Below are 15,713 nucleotides of genomic sequence, written 5' to 3' on the forward strand. Positions count from 1 at the left end.
AAGGATGGCGCGCTGGTGGCAGTGATGTGGCACCGCGGGCAGCCAATCGCACACCCAAGGCGCAGGCACCGAGCCTGCTCCTGGCGCTGGTTCTCCCGGGGGTGATGCAAAGCTTCTCCCTCCCTGGGTCGCTTCATGGCTCTGCCACTCGAGCCGAGCTCTCCAAAAGTCTGGCCGTGCTGCATCGATCCCCAAGGTTTCTAAAGGCTCCAGCCCAAGCAGACAGACACATTTCAGCGTCTCCACGCGCTACGCAGGCATTTAACATCATCCTGCTCTCCGCATTTCTCCCTGGGAATTCCTAAAATGCTGAATAATGGGGAAGGTGGATCACATCGTGCTTTCTGTCGGGATTATATGGACCTGCCGCAGGCTGGGTGATGTTGGTAGCCCAGCTAGCCTCCTCATAGCACAGAGGGACAGTGGCTACAGCAGGAGGTTAAAACCATGCTTAAACTTGGGTTCCGATCCCTCGAAACTGCAGTTTCAGGCAGGTACTTTAACTTCTGGTGCAGCAGAAAACTCAACTGCATGAATTAGGAAAATAAAAATCAGGTGATTCCTCTGAGCCACCGTTTGTATAGGGGTATTTTGTGGGCATATGCTTACACGTGTGCCTAATTTATGTATTTCATGTGCTTTAGTCTCATTACAAATAATTGAGGAGAGGCTTATTTCAAATGAAACAGAGATAGGTATCTGCATGGTTTTGTAAGCAGGGATTTATTTTTTGGTGGCGGTTGAAAGAATGGCCTTTAGTAGTCAATATCCCTTAGTATTTTGAGTTTGTTCTCACTTAAAAATATTTGTTTTCAGACCACCACACTGTTCTCCTTATGGAAGCAGCTGTTTCTCTCTGGCATTGAGACCCCATGGAGAAGCCGAGGAGGGGGATGGCTCTACATATCCATGAAGCCTGGATACTTCTGTTGGTAATCCCTGGTTTGGTGACTCCAGCTGCCATCAATCATGAAGACTACCCTGCCGACGAAGGGGATCAGACCTCCAGTAATGACAACCTGATCTTTGATGACTACCGAGGGAAGGGCTGCGTGGATGACAGTGGCTTTGTGTACAAACTGGGAGAACGTTTTTTCCCGGGACATTCCAACTGTCCCTGTGTCTGTACTGAGGATGGACCTGTTTGTGATCAACCAGAATGCCCTAAAATCCACCCAAAGTGTACAAAAGTGGAACACAATGGATGCTGTCCAGAATGCAAAGAAGTGAAAAACTTTTGTGAATATCATGGAAAAAATTACAAAATCTTGGAGGAATTTAAGGTATGAAACACTTACTTCAGGATTTAATATTAGTATGATACAGGACTTGTTGGGGACTCTCAAAGGCACTCAGTATTTGCTTATTGCTGTTAATCAGAGATAAAAAGCAAAGGTCTTTTTAGCTGTGATGTAGCTCAGGCTGATGTGAAAGCTGCCACCTCCAGCCTCACGTGAACTTGGTGAGGGCCAGCGATGAGTGGAAAGTCCCAGAGCAAAATGCCAGCCTGCCAAAGTGGCTCCTCAACTTCCCTCTTTGCTCATAGCATGAATCAAGTTGAACCGCTGGTGGTGTCTGTAAAAATGGTGGTTAACCAAAATGCTGGGTGCTTTTTAGGAACCCCCTTTCCAATTTGGATAACAAAAAATGATAGCATGGTACTGAGAGTTGTGATTCATAACTATATGAGAATGCAAGTAAATAGGTTGCAGCTGTATTTAACATTTGCCTTGCAGCTGTAGTAAAGCTATCTAGAATGGCAGACGATGAATTTCTAGGCAGATGACCATCAGGTAGAGAGAAGCTGAGATTTAATTACAGTAGTAGAGTGCCTATTAGGAAAGTTGTGAAGAAATCCTTCTGGAATGTATCTTAAAAATAAGACCAGATTTTCAAAAGCCATCACCCTTTACACAACCTACATCTCTCACTCTAGTGAGTTTGATTACATGTTTTCAATTCTGCTAAGGAAAACAGTATTTCACAATGAAGTACAGGGTGCGGAAAGGCAATAGATATACACGAGTTTGTGCTCCCAGGTCACGTGGCTTTAAAATTCATACCTCCTTAATTAAAAACAGCCTATAACTCTTCATGGCTGTATGCCCAATCTCATTATACACTTGCAAATTTATTTTCTTTTCTGACAATGAAAATACTTCCATATAGGTCTTAATGCTTCACTAATTCTCATAACGTAGATTACAAATCCCTTTTTCCCAGATATTTTTTTCTTTTTCAGTGAAGGTAGTGTTTGTTTCCTTTCTTCTATTATATATGGTTTGTGTTCATCTTTTTCTGCCTGTCTGCAGCTGGAATCACTCAGTATGATCAAGACAGTCGAGAGTCTTAGGCACAAAACAGATAGATGAGGACTGTATCCTCAAGGGCCATCCAGCTCAACCTGTTCTCTGCTTTGCAGAGGAACATGAAGATGCCGATCTTGTGAACTGCTTGAATCACAGGTTCTTATTGCCCTGTGAAGGCCAGCCCAGCTTCACCCCACAAATATCATGCTCGAGTTGTCTTGATTTGTTAGTGGGGAAGTGTCCCACACCTGGGTGTAATTCTGGCACGTGGTCGGGTCCTTACATGAAAGCTATCAGGAGTTGTTCTGGTGAGATTTTAGGAAAGCACTGGGAGAACAATGAGATGGATCTCTCCATTAAAGTATCTCTACCATGTGAAGAAAAGTACAGAAGTATTTATTATGTTTTCTGAAAGAAATAATCCTGCTTGTTAATGGATTAAAGGGCAGAGAAACAGGATTTAGGGGAGAAAGGCTATTAAGGGGAATTAGAGGTATCTGATTCAGAGTTTGTTGTGTTCAGCAACTGCAGGGTGTTGTGTGGAAAGCAAAGCTCCAGTGTCCCCAGAAAAAGGTATGGTAGATGGGGGCACAGCATTCTCGCATGTGGTAGCCTTCATGTAGGACTCATGTGAGATCCTTCATGTTTAACTGACTTCACAGTCGAGCTTTTGAGCTGGACCCATGTTTTACAGAGCTTGATACCTTGTGCAACAGGGCAGAAACTGATCTTTTGGAAATCTATGTGTTTACCTAGAACAAACATTGAAACAATAGAAAATTGCTGTGCCAAACCAGGGGTGTTTTGGAAAAAAAAAAAAAAAAAAAAGTGGTACCCATGAACTCGGAGTTTGTAAATGCTCTAGGAAAGGAAGAACTTCCAAGATTCAGGAAATTGCAGCTATAAAGCCAAACCTTGACTTCATTGAAGCATCTGGGGATTTTGCTGTTTGCTTCAGCAGAACACAGATCAGAGAATCCCAGAATCATTAAGGTTGGAAAAGCCCTTCTCTTCTCCAGACCACACACCCCCAGCTCCCTCAGCCTCTCCTCACAGGACTTGTGCTCCTGGCCCTTCACCAGCTTTGTTGTCCTTCTCTGGACATGCTCCAGGGCCTCGATGTCCTTCTGGTACTGAGGGGTCCAAAACTGACCACAGCCCTCAAGGTGCAGCCTCACCAGAGCCAAGTATCTGAGCTTTTACCTGCCGTCTCTACAGAAGAAATCCAAGGAGATACATAGGTCTGATAGGCTCTGAGCTCTGCTCTTCTCTCACCCTGTTGGACTCATAAGGTCTGCAGACTTCTCAAGCCCATGAAACACACACAGAGCTCTGGCTTTGCCAAAGAAGAGAGGCTTTCCCAGTCATTCCGACTCAAAAACAGACCGCTTCCAGTGGAGACAGAGTCACTGTTTTTCGTGGGCTTGTAACCCTTTCACCTACAATTTGCTTTCGCTAATATGTAGGTTTTGAATCATCATCTGTAGAAGTGCTCTTCATTGCTTAGCTACAGCTGAAATTAACTTTAATTTAAAAACCTTTTGCAAGTGTGTGTCTGTGTGTGTGTGCATACAAACATCCATACTTGCGCTGGTAATGCTGCCAGGACTGACTCATCGTATGGAAATTTCAGCTGCCTGATCTTTGCACAAATTAGGGTTGTGTTTTCTGTGGGAAATCAACATTTTTGAGAGGTTTCCATTTGGGAGAATTTTGCCATCTTGTTTTTAGGTTTCTGTTTGGGGTTGGGATGAGAAATCCAAATGCAATTTAATCCTTTTATTTTCTTACCACTGACCATAGCTGTGACCATCTCTTGGTAAAAGTGTAGTTCTAGAGACCCGTTTCCTGAATATTTAGCTTCCTTCTAGCGGGCTGATTTTGGACCTCTAATCTTTTTGACTCATAGCAATCATAAGCACAAAAAATAAACATGACAACAAGCCATCTAGCTCCGACAGCTGTCCAAATGTTTATGCTTGTGCCCCTAAATCATTAACGCGTACGAATGAAACGCTGAGCTGAACTTCGGTTGTAAATCTAAAGCTGTTAGGAGTCTTTCTGTGTGCTTTGTAAAACCTTGGGTCCCTTACAGATGGCTTAGTAACCCCGTGTAGGATCTGCACAGCTCTGTGATGGGTCCTAGGAGATCTCTGAGGGCTTCGGGCTCCAGCTGCCCATACGGAGCCTGCCTCATCCCCGCGGTTTGCCTGAGACTTAGCCGTGACTTCTGCTGAGGCTGCAGCCAAAGGGGAGGGCTGGTTGCTTTTAGAGGGCTCCATCCGTCTCTTTCCCAACCTCATTTTCCACTTCTCTCCTTGCTGGCCTCAAATCTGGCCTCCTGGGTCTCCTCCAGTCCCTCTCAGAGTGAACACAGGGTGATGAGTGGCTTCAGGGTCAGCGTGAGGGATGCTGCAAGGCTCAGGCAGTCCGGCTGCTTTCCCCGGAGAGTTCTGGTGGGGACTCTCAGGGTCACTTAGCAGCTTGCTTGTATTTTGATTTCAGTGCTGGAGGTTAAGGTCCAAGTCCCCAGTGCTCCACGCTCACCTGTAAAGCAGGGATCTTTCGGAGAGGTTGCCAACCCTCCCCTTTCTTCTCAGGGAGAGAAAATAAGCAAATAAATCAGTGAGCGGGCTTGGTTATTGGGAGAGCTCATGGTTGTGTGTTAAATGAACGCTCCCAGACAGCAGCTTATGCAAAGTAAAGGAGACAGCGTATCGCCAGCGTGATGAATGTCCATTGGCAGCTGATGGAGAAATCGTGCAAATGTCAGTGAGACAACAGTTTTCCGAAGTGCTGATTAGTTTGTACACTGCTACATAACTTACAGGCAGAAAAACACGTGCCTACCCGAGTTAATAAATACGATTGGTGGCAGGGGTTATGGTACATTCGTAGCCACAGCTGGGAGCCTTCTGCAAATGTTTAGTTTGTCCGTTTGGTCTGTCCATAATCCCCTCTGAAGTTCCTGGTCTCTCATCACTGAATGTAGGCATGGCCAGACTAAACTCTGCGGACCTGTCGGAACATGTGGCAAAACGTGAGTTCACAAGAGATCGTCAAGTTGATGTCTTGAAAGGTTCTCCTCATTTCAGAGCAAGCAGCTGGGAGCTGCTCCCTGTCCTTGCAGGACAGCAGCTCCCCATGGCGTGGTTTTCTGTAGCATGGTGTCGTGGTTCTCAAAGTCAACAGCAGCAGATTTGTGGCCACAGACATTAAAATATCTCCGTTTGCCTGGCAGGGCTTTGGGTGAGTTATCCTCGGGAGGGAAAGGGAGAGGTCTTGGCATCACAGCTTTGCCTTCCTGGCAATATTTAGCTTCTTCCTAGGCCAAAATCTCCACTGACTTAAAAAGAGGCAGGGTTTCAGTCCTGGAGTTCTCTGTTTTTCTGTCATATTGTTTACTTCCACTGTATCTTTGTCTGTGTATCACCTGTAATCCTTCAGCCAGGGCTTCTGTATCTTGCTGACTTTATGTCTTCTTGAACAGCACTTTGCACAGTAGGGATCACAGCTCTAGCAGGGATCTTTGGGGCATAATCAGGATCCAAAATAAATGAGGGACTGTATAAGCATAGCATTATCATATACTAATTCTCAGCTCATTATGGAAACCTGTACTTTGGAAGAGCAGCACCTCCTTCTCCTTGGTTAATGCTCTTTAAAAAAATGTTTTATTAATGCAATTATCTTAATATAACTTAACAAAATAATACCCTTCATCAAAAGGTGTTAGCAGAGGCACGAGCTCCTTCAGCTGCTCTCCCAGCATCGCTCAGCCCCTGAAATGCAGCGTGGCCATTCTGCCGCTGGGTGAAAGGAGGCAGCAAAGACAAAAAGCGATTCCCCCACCCAGCAACCATGCCAGAAGTAGAAATTAAGCAGTACAAACCACAGCCATGCCCTGACCACTGCTTACACCTTGTTAAACAGGAATGAAGCCACTGGGATGCTCCCAGGGCATTGCTGATGGGACGGTGCTGTTAGGTGAGCAGCAGGAGGCAGCTGCAGCCCTGGAGAGCAAGGGCAGGTAAGGGCAAGAAGTGCCTGGGGTGCTCTGGGGACGGCTGTCCTCACACCACAGCAGCCACAAAGCACTCAGGGTGGGTGGTAAAGGGGAATTTTATTAATTAGCCACGTCTCACAAGAAGTGATGGCTTCACCCACCCTGGAGCCCTTCCCAGGTGAACTGCAGGGTGGCTGCTGCACTTCGTAGCAGTGGCACAACTCCTTCCATCTTCATTAGGCCGCCAAAAAAAAAAAAGTGGAGAGTTTCTTCCTGAGCTTTCTCCTCTCTGCTATGAGTGTTCATTTTCCTGGTGCATCTTAGCAAACGCTCAGATAGTCGCAGGCTAATAACTGCAAGAACAAGCATTAGTAAAACCTTTTGGTAGCACATAACCAGTGATCCAAATCACTAGTAGTTTTTAGAACTTCGCTCATAAATTACAAGACACCGATTATGAACCCAAGCCAGCATGGGGCCCATATTTTAATATTAGCTTTTTCCTCCCCAAGATGTGTACAGCAGTTTGTTTCTTTTTCCTATTATGACTCAAACAAATGGGGCATTTTTTTTTTCCCTTCTTGTGTGTTCTGCAATTTCACGTACGGCTAGAAAATCATAATACAAAAGAAATTTCAATAACGTGCCTGCGCTTTAATAAAAGGAGCCGTGAACAATGCCAGCTCACAAGATAGCACACAGCCATTGAAATCAGACAGGGGAAACAGAACATCAGTCAGATGGAAAAGTATGATTTATTATCTCCCTCCTGGCAAAATTACAGTGACAATGTCTACGCAAAGGAATCTGAAATTACTGACTTACTGTATTTCTGTCATAATTCGTACCAAGAAAACATGCTAAAATAGATAGGCATGTCATACCTTGATCTGTGGTGATAGCTGTTTTTTAAATCATACTAGAAGCTTAGCTACTGATTCTATAACATACGTATTACATTATGCACGAGTATGTTATTATAATAGGTAAAAGATAATGGGCTGTATTGAGAATTTGGCTACAAAAAAAAAACAACATGCTGTTGTTTTCCCCAGCTTGCAGGGATATATGGAGAGCCCAAAAGCTCACAGCTCGCTGGCAGTGGGTGCGCTACAAGCATGCTCTCTCAGAAGCTCCCCTTTGAAATGGATGAGACCCAAAGCTCAAGCATCAGCACAATGCAGAATCACCAGGAATTGTTTTAATCACAGTCTGTCATTCCTCGGGGCCGTGCAGAATTTGGCCTGTACATGCAAACCCAAGGGATTGGGATTTTTCCAGTAAAAATGACCCAGGAATGAACACATGCCCAACATTTGTACCGCCAAAGCTGTGGCTGTGCTTTCAGAGTTTTGCTCCAGGAAACATCCCATCAGTGCTGCTTCCAGAACTGGGGGATGTCCAGAGAGCTACCAGTAGAGAGGATATCTAGCTGCATGCCCAGAAAAGGCAAAACCCACTCTAAAGCTTCCAGGTGGTGCTCAGGGAGGCCAAAGAGAGACATGTTTGTCCCTTGGCCTGCCCAAGCTATGTCCCTCCCTGGGATCCAAGATACTTCTTTAGAGGCGGTGAGCACGAGGTCCTCTGCTCGTCATCCTGGGAGTAAGGATGTAGAAACGTTGCCAAGTGATGGGCGAGACGTTTTTAGGCAACCATTCCCTACCAGAGCAAGGGGAAGTGCAGGTGTGTGTTTGTTGCTACTGGAATGTGCTTTATGCAGAGTTGCATTCATTAGAAATAATTCTCAATTAGATAATTATCCTAGATATTGTTTTTTACACTATAATTAGATAAGTCAGCTAATGACAATGCTTGATCTAGTTACAAAATAAAAATACACATGGCATTAGGCTTCCTCACTCTTTGTTCTGTGGTGCAGTTGAGAGAGGATTCTTGGGGAATGATGAGAAATTCAGCTGGCTTAGAGAGCATCAGGATTTGAAACAGCTGCTCAGAGGAGGGTATCTCCCAGTCTGGCTGCCTGTGGTCATCCTGGGCAGGAAAACCTTCTTGACAGGGGTTAACTCTGTGTATCCTCTCATCACAAACAACTTATTCAAACCCTGACTGGGGAATAAAACCCATTTTCGTTTCACATCCTTCCCTCCTGGTGCTCACAACTAAATGTGATAACATCCCCTGTGGGCCAGACACTTCCCGGAGGCTGCTGCCTTTTCTGCTGATGGTTTAAGCAATGGCAATAGGAATGAAAACTTCTGCTTCTCCCCCAAAGTGTTGCTCACCACCGGAGCCAAGTCGCATGCTGAATCCCTGTGCTCCTGTTGCCAGCGATGTGTGGCAGAAGAAGACATCCCCCTTGCCCCGTGGCTTCCTGACCTGAGCGAGGAGCTGATTCCTGCTCTCTTTTGCCAGAGCGGTGAGATGTTTCCAGGTTTCCTGACACCAGCACAGGGTTAAGGGGGTTTTCTGGCCTGTTTGTTGAGGGCAGCCCGGTAGATCAGCCTTCCCTGCTGTGCATGCATGTGCATCGGGTGCAGGGGAGCTGTTTTCCCCATGGTAAATATCCTACATGCAAAGTGCTGATGGGACAATTTGGAAAATACCCTTTAAAAGTAAAGAGATGCTTTATTCTGGGGGCAGGTCCTCTGCTGCTCTGAGCTGCTGCAGCTCCGTGGATCTCAGGTGGCCCTTTGGGATGTTACACCGGTGTAAAGGTTGGTCCCAGCCAGATCCTCTTTCGTGGAGTTTGCTTGATGCTGACCTCCGATAAGGATTTGCCTGAGGGAGCTCCCGTGAAGCCTTCCACCTTCCCTTGACTGCCCTGACCCAGCCAGGGTGATTTTTTCCAGCTGCCTGAGTGATACCCAGCCGTGATCTGGGTATGTTGTGAGGGAAAGAGGAAAGGGACCAAGACGCAGTTTTCCTCCCCAGTGACGTCTGGTTATGTTATACAACCCTCCCTGAAACAAATTCAGCATTTTCTCAGCATGTAGAGCTGATCTTACCAACTTCTTCCATCTTTTGGCATGAATGAAGAAGGAAACAGCAAATTCAAATGCAGGGAAAACTCATGTGAAAGGGATCAGCTTTTTTGGGTCCCTTCCCCTTGCCCCAGGGGGATTTCTCCTTGACGTGGCTGCGTTGGCAGTGGCAAGAGCAGCCAGGAAGGGAACAGAGAGCAGAAAGCTGCCAGCTGGGCTCGGTTTCCCTCCTGATATTAAAAGGAGCTTAACAAATGTGAAGCACACGCAGACATTTTGCCCGTGTCTGAATGGGACTGTGCATCCCCCGTTTGAGCTGCAGGCCCATCTGTCATAGCTGTAACCTTTTGAAAGGAGTCCTGGTCCCTGTGCACTGGGCATGTCTGAACTAAAAAACTATCGTAATAGAGCCATAAAAATTATCACCAAAGTAATACAGACCTCGGTTCCCTCAGCCCCAGGGTACGCGAGGTACAACTATTGTCAGGAACAAAATGAGACATATATCAAAAGAAAGGGAGCGTTCCTATAGAAGTGCAGAGTCATGTTGTTATGGAAAGCTCCACTGCTGCTCTCGGGGCAGAAAAGCAAACGGGACTGCAGATACAGAGCACCCATGGAAAAGGGGCCAGGGCTCGGCTCAGGATGGTTTCTGTCTTGTCAGCTACTGGAGGAGTGAATCTTTCAGACCCAGCCCTGGTTCCAGGAGCCCTATAAAGCCATCAGTTTGCGTGACACATAGCAAATGCATGAGTCCAAAGCTCCTAATGCCATCACGATCCTGAATCATCTGATGTGGGCCCAGGATGCCCACAGTTGGACACATCTTCTGTGCTTCTCTGCTTCGTCTGGCTGACAGATCTGGAATAGCTCCCCAGGCAGTTTCACAAGAGGATGACAAGGATAATGGCATGTCAGCTATGGACAGGCATGCTCTGGGGTTATGGGGGGAGAAACATACATGACTCGGGTGGGGGTTACAGCGTCTTGATGCTTTTCCATTTCCAGTATCAAAGCCTGGAGAGACTCCTGTAGCTGTGAGTAGACAGCCACCAGTTAGGGATAACCAAAAGTGAGCTTTGGTTGAAGAGCTGCAGCATCTGTAGAAAGAAAGAAGAAAATAAGGCGAGTCATCTTCAACCTCGCCATGGTGCGACTGCATTGAGCGTGGAGTGGAGTCACCACCTATAGAAAATGTTTTCTGTAACGTATTTGTCTCGTCCTTCCCACTGAGTGAGAGTTTTGTCATGGCATTTCAGCCTTACATTGGCACTGGTTGTGTGTCTGCGTGCTGGGGTCCCTTAGGAAAGCAGGGTCTCCTCTCGGCATCAGCTCTGCTGCTCCTGGGGTTCCAGCTCCTTGTTTCAGCCCATCTGCAGTATGGTGCAAGCATTTTTCAAATTTTGGATGGCACAGCTCATTTGTATTGCTGGTTCTCCATATAAGCCGGATACAGCTCCACTTTTTCACTGCAAATAAATTATCTAATGACTTAGTACTTTTTTCCTGTTGCAGAGTCATTTGCAACCTGATGGTGTTTTCCGTCTCTGTGCTTGGCTATAATCATTCACCGGGTTGTTTATTTGAGCAACTTTCCACCAATGGAAAGCCCAAGTCATCGCAGTTGCCAGAGTGTAATTGATGCTGTGTCTCCGATAGCTGGATGGATGATTTTATTTTTTTTAAGTGACAAAAATTATGGTGATTTTTGCCCCATGCCAGTTACTCTATTAGTGCATGCATACAAATACAAAGCCTTTTACCAAACTTTTAACATAATTTAGGCAGTTATTTATGTGCTGCTCATAGCAAAGACAAATTGAGCAGTCCAGAACAGAAATTTCCATCTCGCCTTCAGGTGGGACTCGCTGCGCAGCCTGTTCTCTGCAGTTTGGCATCTGCAAAATTTCTCGCTTGTGAGTATCCTCTGAACTTCCCTGCAATCTCCTGCTAATCTGCCTGAGATCACAGGCAATTTCAATAACAATGAAAATGATTCTAATTTCAACTCCAGGAGTATCTTCGATGAATGCTATCCCAGTTTCTCTTTATTCATCTCCCCTGGTTTATGACTTCCCGCCTCAGCTGTAATGTGGAAACTGTTTTTTCCTCCGATTTTATTCATCAGGTTCTTTTTAACTTTCTTCGTTCTCTTGCTTCCTGCCAATAAATTCACCACCTGAAACTGTAGCTACAGAAATCATCTCCATCAGAATTGCCATTGTCCTTTGTGTCATTAAAAGTTACAGCTCCTCTTAAGATGTAAGTGCCCAATTTGACAGACTTCACTTTGCATTGCTCTGCTTTTCCTGCTGTTTTATCTGCACAGAGCAGGATGCCATCAGTTGAGTCCGTCTAAGGAGAGAGGCTGAAGGCAGTTGTCCCTGTGAGCACTGCCACAAACTTTCTCAAAACACAAAAGATGGAGAAACAGGCAGCGATGGTGGTCTTCAGGTTTCCTTCCCGTGCATTTTTACCTTTTGCAATATAACCTAGAAAAGGCCTATACTTATGTACCAATTCCTTCTCGGTGAGCTAACGTGCTTGATTGAGGCTTCCAGTGGTACCCAGAGTCCTGGCATCTTCTTTGCATTGGCTCTAGGTTGACGGATCCTCATGGAAACTCAATTCCATGGGGCTTGGAAAGAAACTCCACGGGGATAATTCCTCGGTTTGTTTTATGCCACTTCAGATTCCAGTCAACCAAGCAGATCTCTCCAGTCATTCTGCCTGTTTTGTAAATATACCTATTTGACTGTGGAAAGCATTGCAGGACCCAACAGCAGGGCTGTTCAGTTCAGTGGAAACACTTAGATCGTCTTCTACAAACTCGAGCAGCCCCGGGGCGATGATCAGTACGTGTCTATTGTAACATGATTAGGTGGCTGTAAACATTGCCATGGAGCCTTTCTGTTTCCTTCCTCAAAAGAAATGTCAAGAATTTGTGATATAATAGGTGTCGAGTTCGTAATGCTCTGTAGTTGTTTGCTGGTAGCTGCGTGTAATCAATAAGGGGCTGTCGTGCAATAGTCAGACAGTACAAAGACACAGTCCTTTCATGACCACTTCTTGGGACCTGGTCAATAAGATGAAGTCTTTGAATCTGGGATCATGGGGCATTCTTGCACTAATATCCTCTTCAAGCTTGGCCAGTTTGTGTAGGAAGAAGGGGGAAGAGAGCAGCCCAATAAATCCTAATAAGTGAATAAGCCTCGGAAGAGATGACTGGAGGTTAATTGCAAGAATTTGCTGCAGCTTTGAGCAGCCTGCGCGCTGGCTCCAACAAAGGTAGAGACCTTCTTCCACCAGGCTGAAAACTCAGCTATGGAGCAAGTACTCTGCAATTGGATGTCTTGTCCTGAAAGGGCGAGGAGGGCTCCAAAGTGAAGGGAGTGGTTGTGATAAGCGTGCCTGGAGGAAATCAGGAGCTTCACCCAAACCTGAGTGAAGCCAGCTGGATTAATCACAGCTGGTGGAAGGAGTCTGCAGCCTTAAAACTTGGCCTGAGAGCTCTTCTAAGATACGTGAGAGCCCTCATACAGGACTGAAATGAGCATGCTTGGGGACCTGTAGAAGGGCAGCAGGATGCTTAGCCTGGTGACTGCAAGCAGAGCAAAGAAAAAAAGGAAAATCACCTCTGACTGGCAGAACAAACACGTAAAAAAAAAAAGTATCAATCAGATGTCTGCTGAAAAGTTTTTCACTTGCCTTAGGAAAATCGCTCCCTTTGCACCCCAAGAGGGTTTTATGTAGAAGCAGCAAAGAGTGACTGACAAGCCCACACAGACAGAAATCCTTACTGGAGCCAGGGAGGAGAGCTGCAGTATAATATTTCTTACATATAAGTTTACTCCATCCACTCAGGGAGAATTATTCCTAGTCAGTAATAAGCTTCTGCAGGGTGATCTGCGTGTTACAGAAAGATCTTTCACGTTTGGGGCAGCAGAGAGGTGGCTTAGGATGCTGTAGTTGTAGACAAGGCATGAGCTAAGAGTGAAATACAGGTGAAGTTCAGCGAGCATTTGGGACAATCAGATTTCAGGGGCTAGCTGAGATGTCTCAGGTGCAGAAAAGCTTAGGCCTGCAGAAACTTGTTGCAAGATCTTACCTAAAAACTCACAGTTCTGTGTGATCAGTTGTTTGTGTGACTGTACCCGCTGCCTTGGTTTAGGAAAGGTTTGATTGAGATCTCTTCATCTGGAGAAAAGCATGAAAGTGTAGATTTAGACATGAGATTTGAATTCATATTGCCATTTTCTTTTCACCACCTCTCTCTCAAGTTTAGAAGGGATCGTGTTTTAGGCTATTTTCCTGAAGAACTGTTTGATTGTGCGATCTCTCACTGTCCACCAGGCTTTTTGGATGACTCGAGCCCTCAGCCATAGAGCTCTGGGAGGTATGACATTTCTGGAGGTTATGAATCCTACGGACTAGGGAAGGAGCTGTGGTCCCAGCCCTGTAAGAAAGGCAGCTCCATTCACCGTGAGGAGTGGCTGGATGACATTAGCAAGTCTAATTCCTACGTGTGCTGGCACTTGCTCCCAAAGAGAGGGTGAAAACGGTGCAGAGCTGGTGTGTGTATGGGAGCAAGAGTAAAGATTAGGAGATACGGTATCCACATCTGGTTTGGCCTTCTGATTTCCCCTGCTCACAGTGTATCCTGGTTCTCATTGTGTTTCCTTTGCTGCCTTTTTTGTTTGTTTGTTTATGTCATCTATCAAGTTTATCATTATGTGCTCAGGCACATAAAATGTTTATTAGTCATGTGTATTCTCTATTCTCTGTTTTAATTTTCCTTCCCTCTTCCTTTGTTAATGAACTTTGCCAGCTGCAGATGTTTCCCATTTGACAACACCTGAGACCAAGGCTTTGCAGTTGGGCTGTGAGCTTAGGTGAGGCGTGTAAGCAAGGGTGTCCAGGGTCTGCATCCTTGCTTGTGCTTCTGTGCTCTCTCGAAGTGACAGGTAGGAGGAGAGGTGAAGCAGAACCAGTGCTGAGACTGATAAGGGCATTTTGGTGCTGATTCCCACTTGCTCTGCTCACAAAAGCTCCCAAATGGTGGTCAGGTATCAGTCACGTCTTCTTCCCAACGTGGCTTGTGTCAGCCCCTGCACAGACATTGACATCGAAGAAGGAATTTCCTCGCCAGTTCTCCTGAGGGTCACCAGTGAAAATTGGGTGAAAAGGCTGTGTTAGGTGCTTTGCACTGGTTTCCCCAAGTAATGGTACTGCTACCTTCCACAAAAGGTTTGCTCCTCTGGTTTCATGATACGTCCGTTGCCCAAAACACACCTTGAAGCGTAAGGGTGTAGGGTGCAGCTGGTGTGTGGGTGTGTGTCTGTGTCCAGCTGGGCACTGCAAACTTCCTTTCATGCCAGGCAACGGTGAGAAGAAAGTTTCTGCACCGATATCTCTCAATGTCCTGAAATCCTTCCTAACAAATCTTTCCCCAGAGAGTCTTCCAAGAGATTATTGTGCCATGGACAGGTGGAGTGTGTAAATCACCTTCTGGCCCAAGCCTTTTATGATCCTTTAATCTTAGCCCTTTTTTTGCAGAATATCACCTTAAGGAACACCAATAAAGCGTTTGCTCTGTCCATGTGGGAATGGCAGAGCCTCTGATTTGTGTCCTTTCTCCTTCATACTTCAGAAACCCTCCGTATTTTCTCAGCTTCGTTTCTCGGTAGGGATGGGAGTTTCTTTTCAGGGACTGCTGTTAACTGGTGATGGAAAGCATCCCTGCTCTGTGGGGGATAAAACTTGAAATCCAGATTCTGGAACTTGTGAAGACTGGCAGAGCTGCCTAGTGGGTCCCTTAACAACCAAAAGAGTAATTGCCATGGTCTGGAGAAAAATAAGAGCGAATGGAGTAGATGAAAGGATCAGGAAGCAAAACTTTGGGATATCTTTTCTCTGGTTCCCAGTTTGTTGGTACTCTGCTTGCCTATGGAGATAAATAGAGGACTTTTCTGGCCTGCATCCCATAGTCGTAGCGCAGCTCCAGGGGAAATGGCCCATAAATCAGATTAATCAGTGCACCTGGGGCAAAGTGCTTTCTGAAAGGGGTCTGGAAATAAGATCCCAAAACACGGCTGGTGGGAGAAAGTGCTGAGGCGTTCATAAAATCAGTGGGCAGGAAGGGCTGAGTCGCCCGTGGAGGTGCGGAGCTGGGTGAGAGCCACAGCAAAGGGGCACTTGCACATGAACAAGATGGTCAGATCAAGGAAGGAAAGTCCTGGAGGCAAGTCCATGCAGTTTTAACTTGATGGGATGGGGAAGAAGAGGTGGCTGAGAAAAGTTTTGTAGTTCGTGCCACTGCAGCCTTTTCATTTGCTGGCCGTGTGCTCCTCGTACTGCTGAGGCCTACTTCTATTTTGATAATTGTGCTCAGTTTTTCCCTCCTGAAAAGCTGCTTTTGGTGTCAAGTAACATCACGGTTTATTACAGTGTCATTTT

At 45.9% G+C, this 15,713-nt stretch overlaps 1 protein-coding gene across 1 annotated transcript in view; it reads left to right on the plus strand.

Moving 5' to 3' along the window:
• Positions 1-872: 872 nt before the first annotated feature.
• VWC2L (von Willebrand factor C domain containing 2 like) overlaps positions 873-15,713 on the plus strand; it is a gene marked incomplete at both ends in the record, with an annotated part of 33,466 nt that continues 18,625 nt past the window's right edge. The window contains one exon of the mRNA XM_084288794.1: positions 873-1,283. Coding sequence (XP_084144920.1) covers positions 873-1,283 — 411 coding nt within the window. The remainder of the gene's footprint in view (positions 1,284-15,713) is intronic.

Source organism: Netta rufina (assembly GCF_964035555.1).
Source record: "Netta rufina genome assembly, chromosome: 6".
In the NCBI taxonomy this organism is placed as follows: Eukaryota; Metazoa; Chordata; class Aves; order Anseriformes; family Anatidae; genus Netta; species Netta rufina.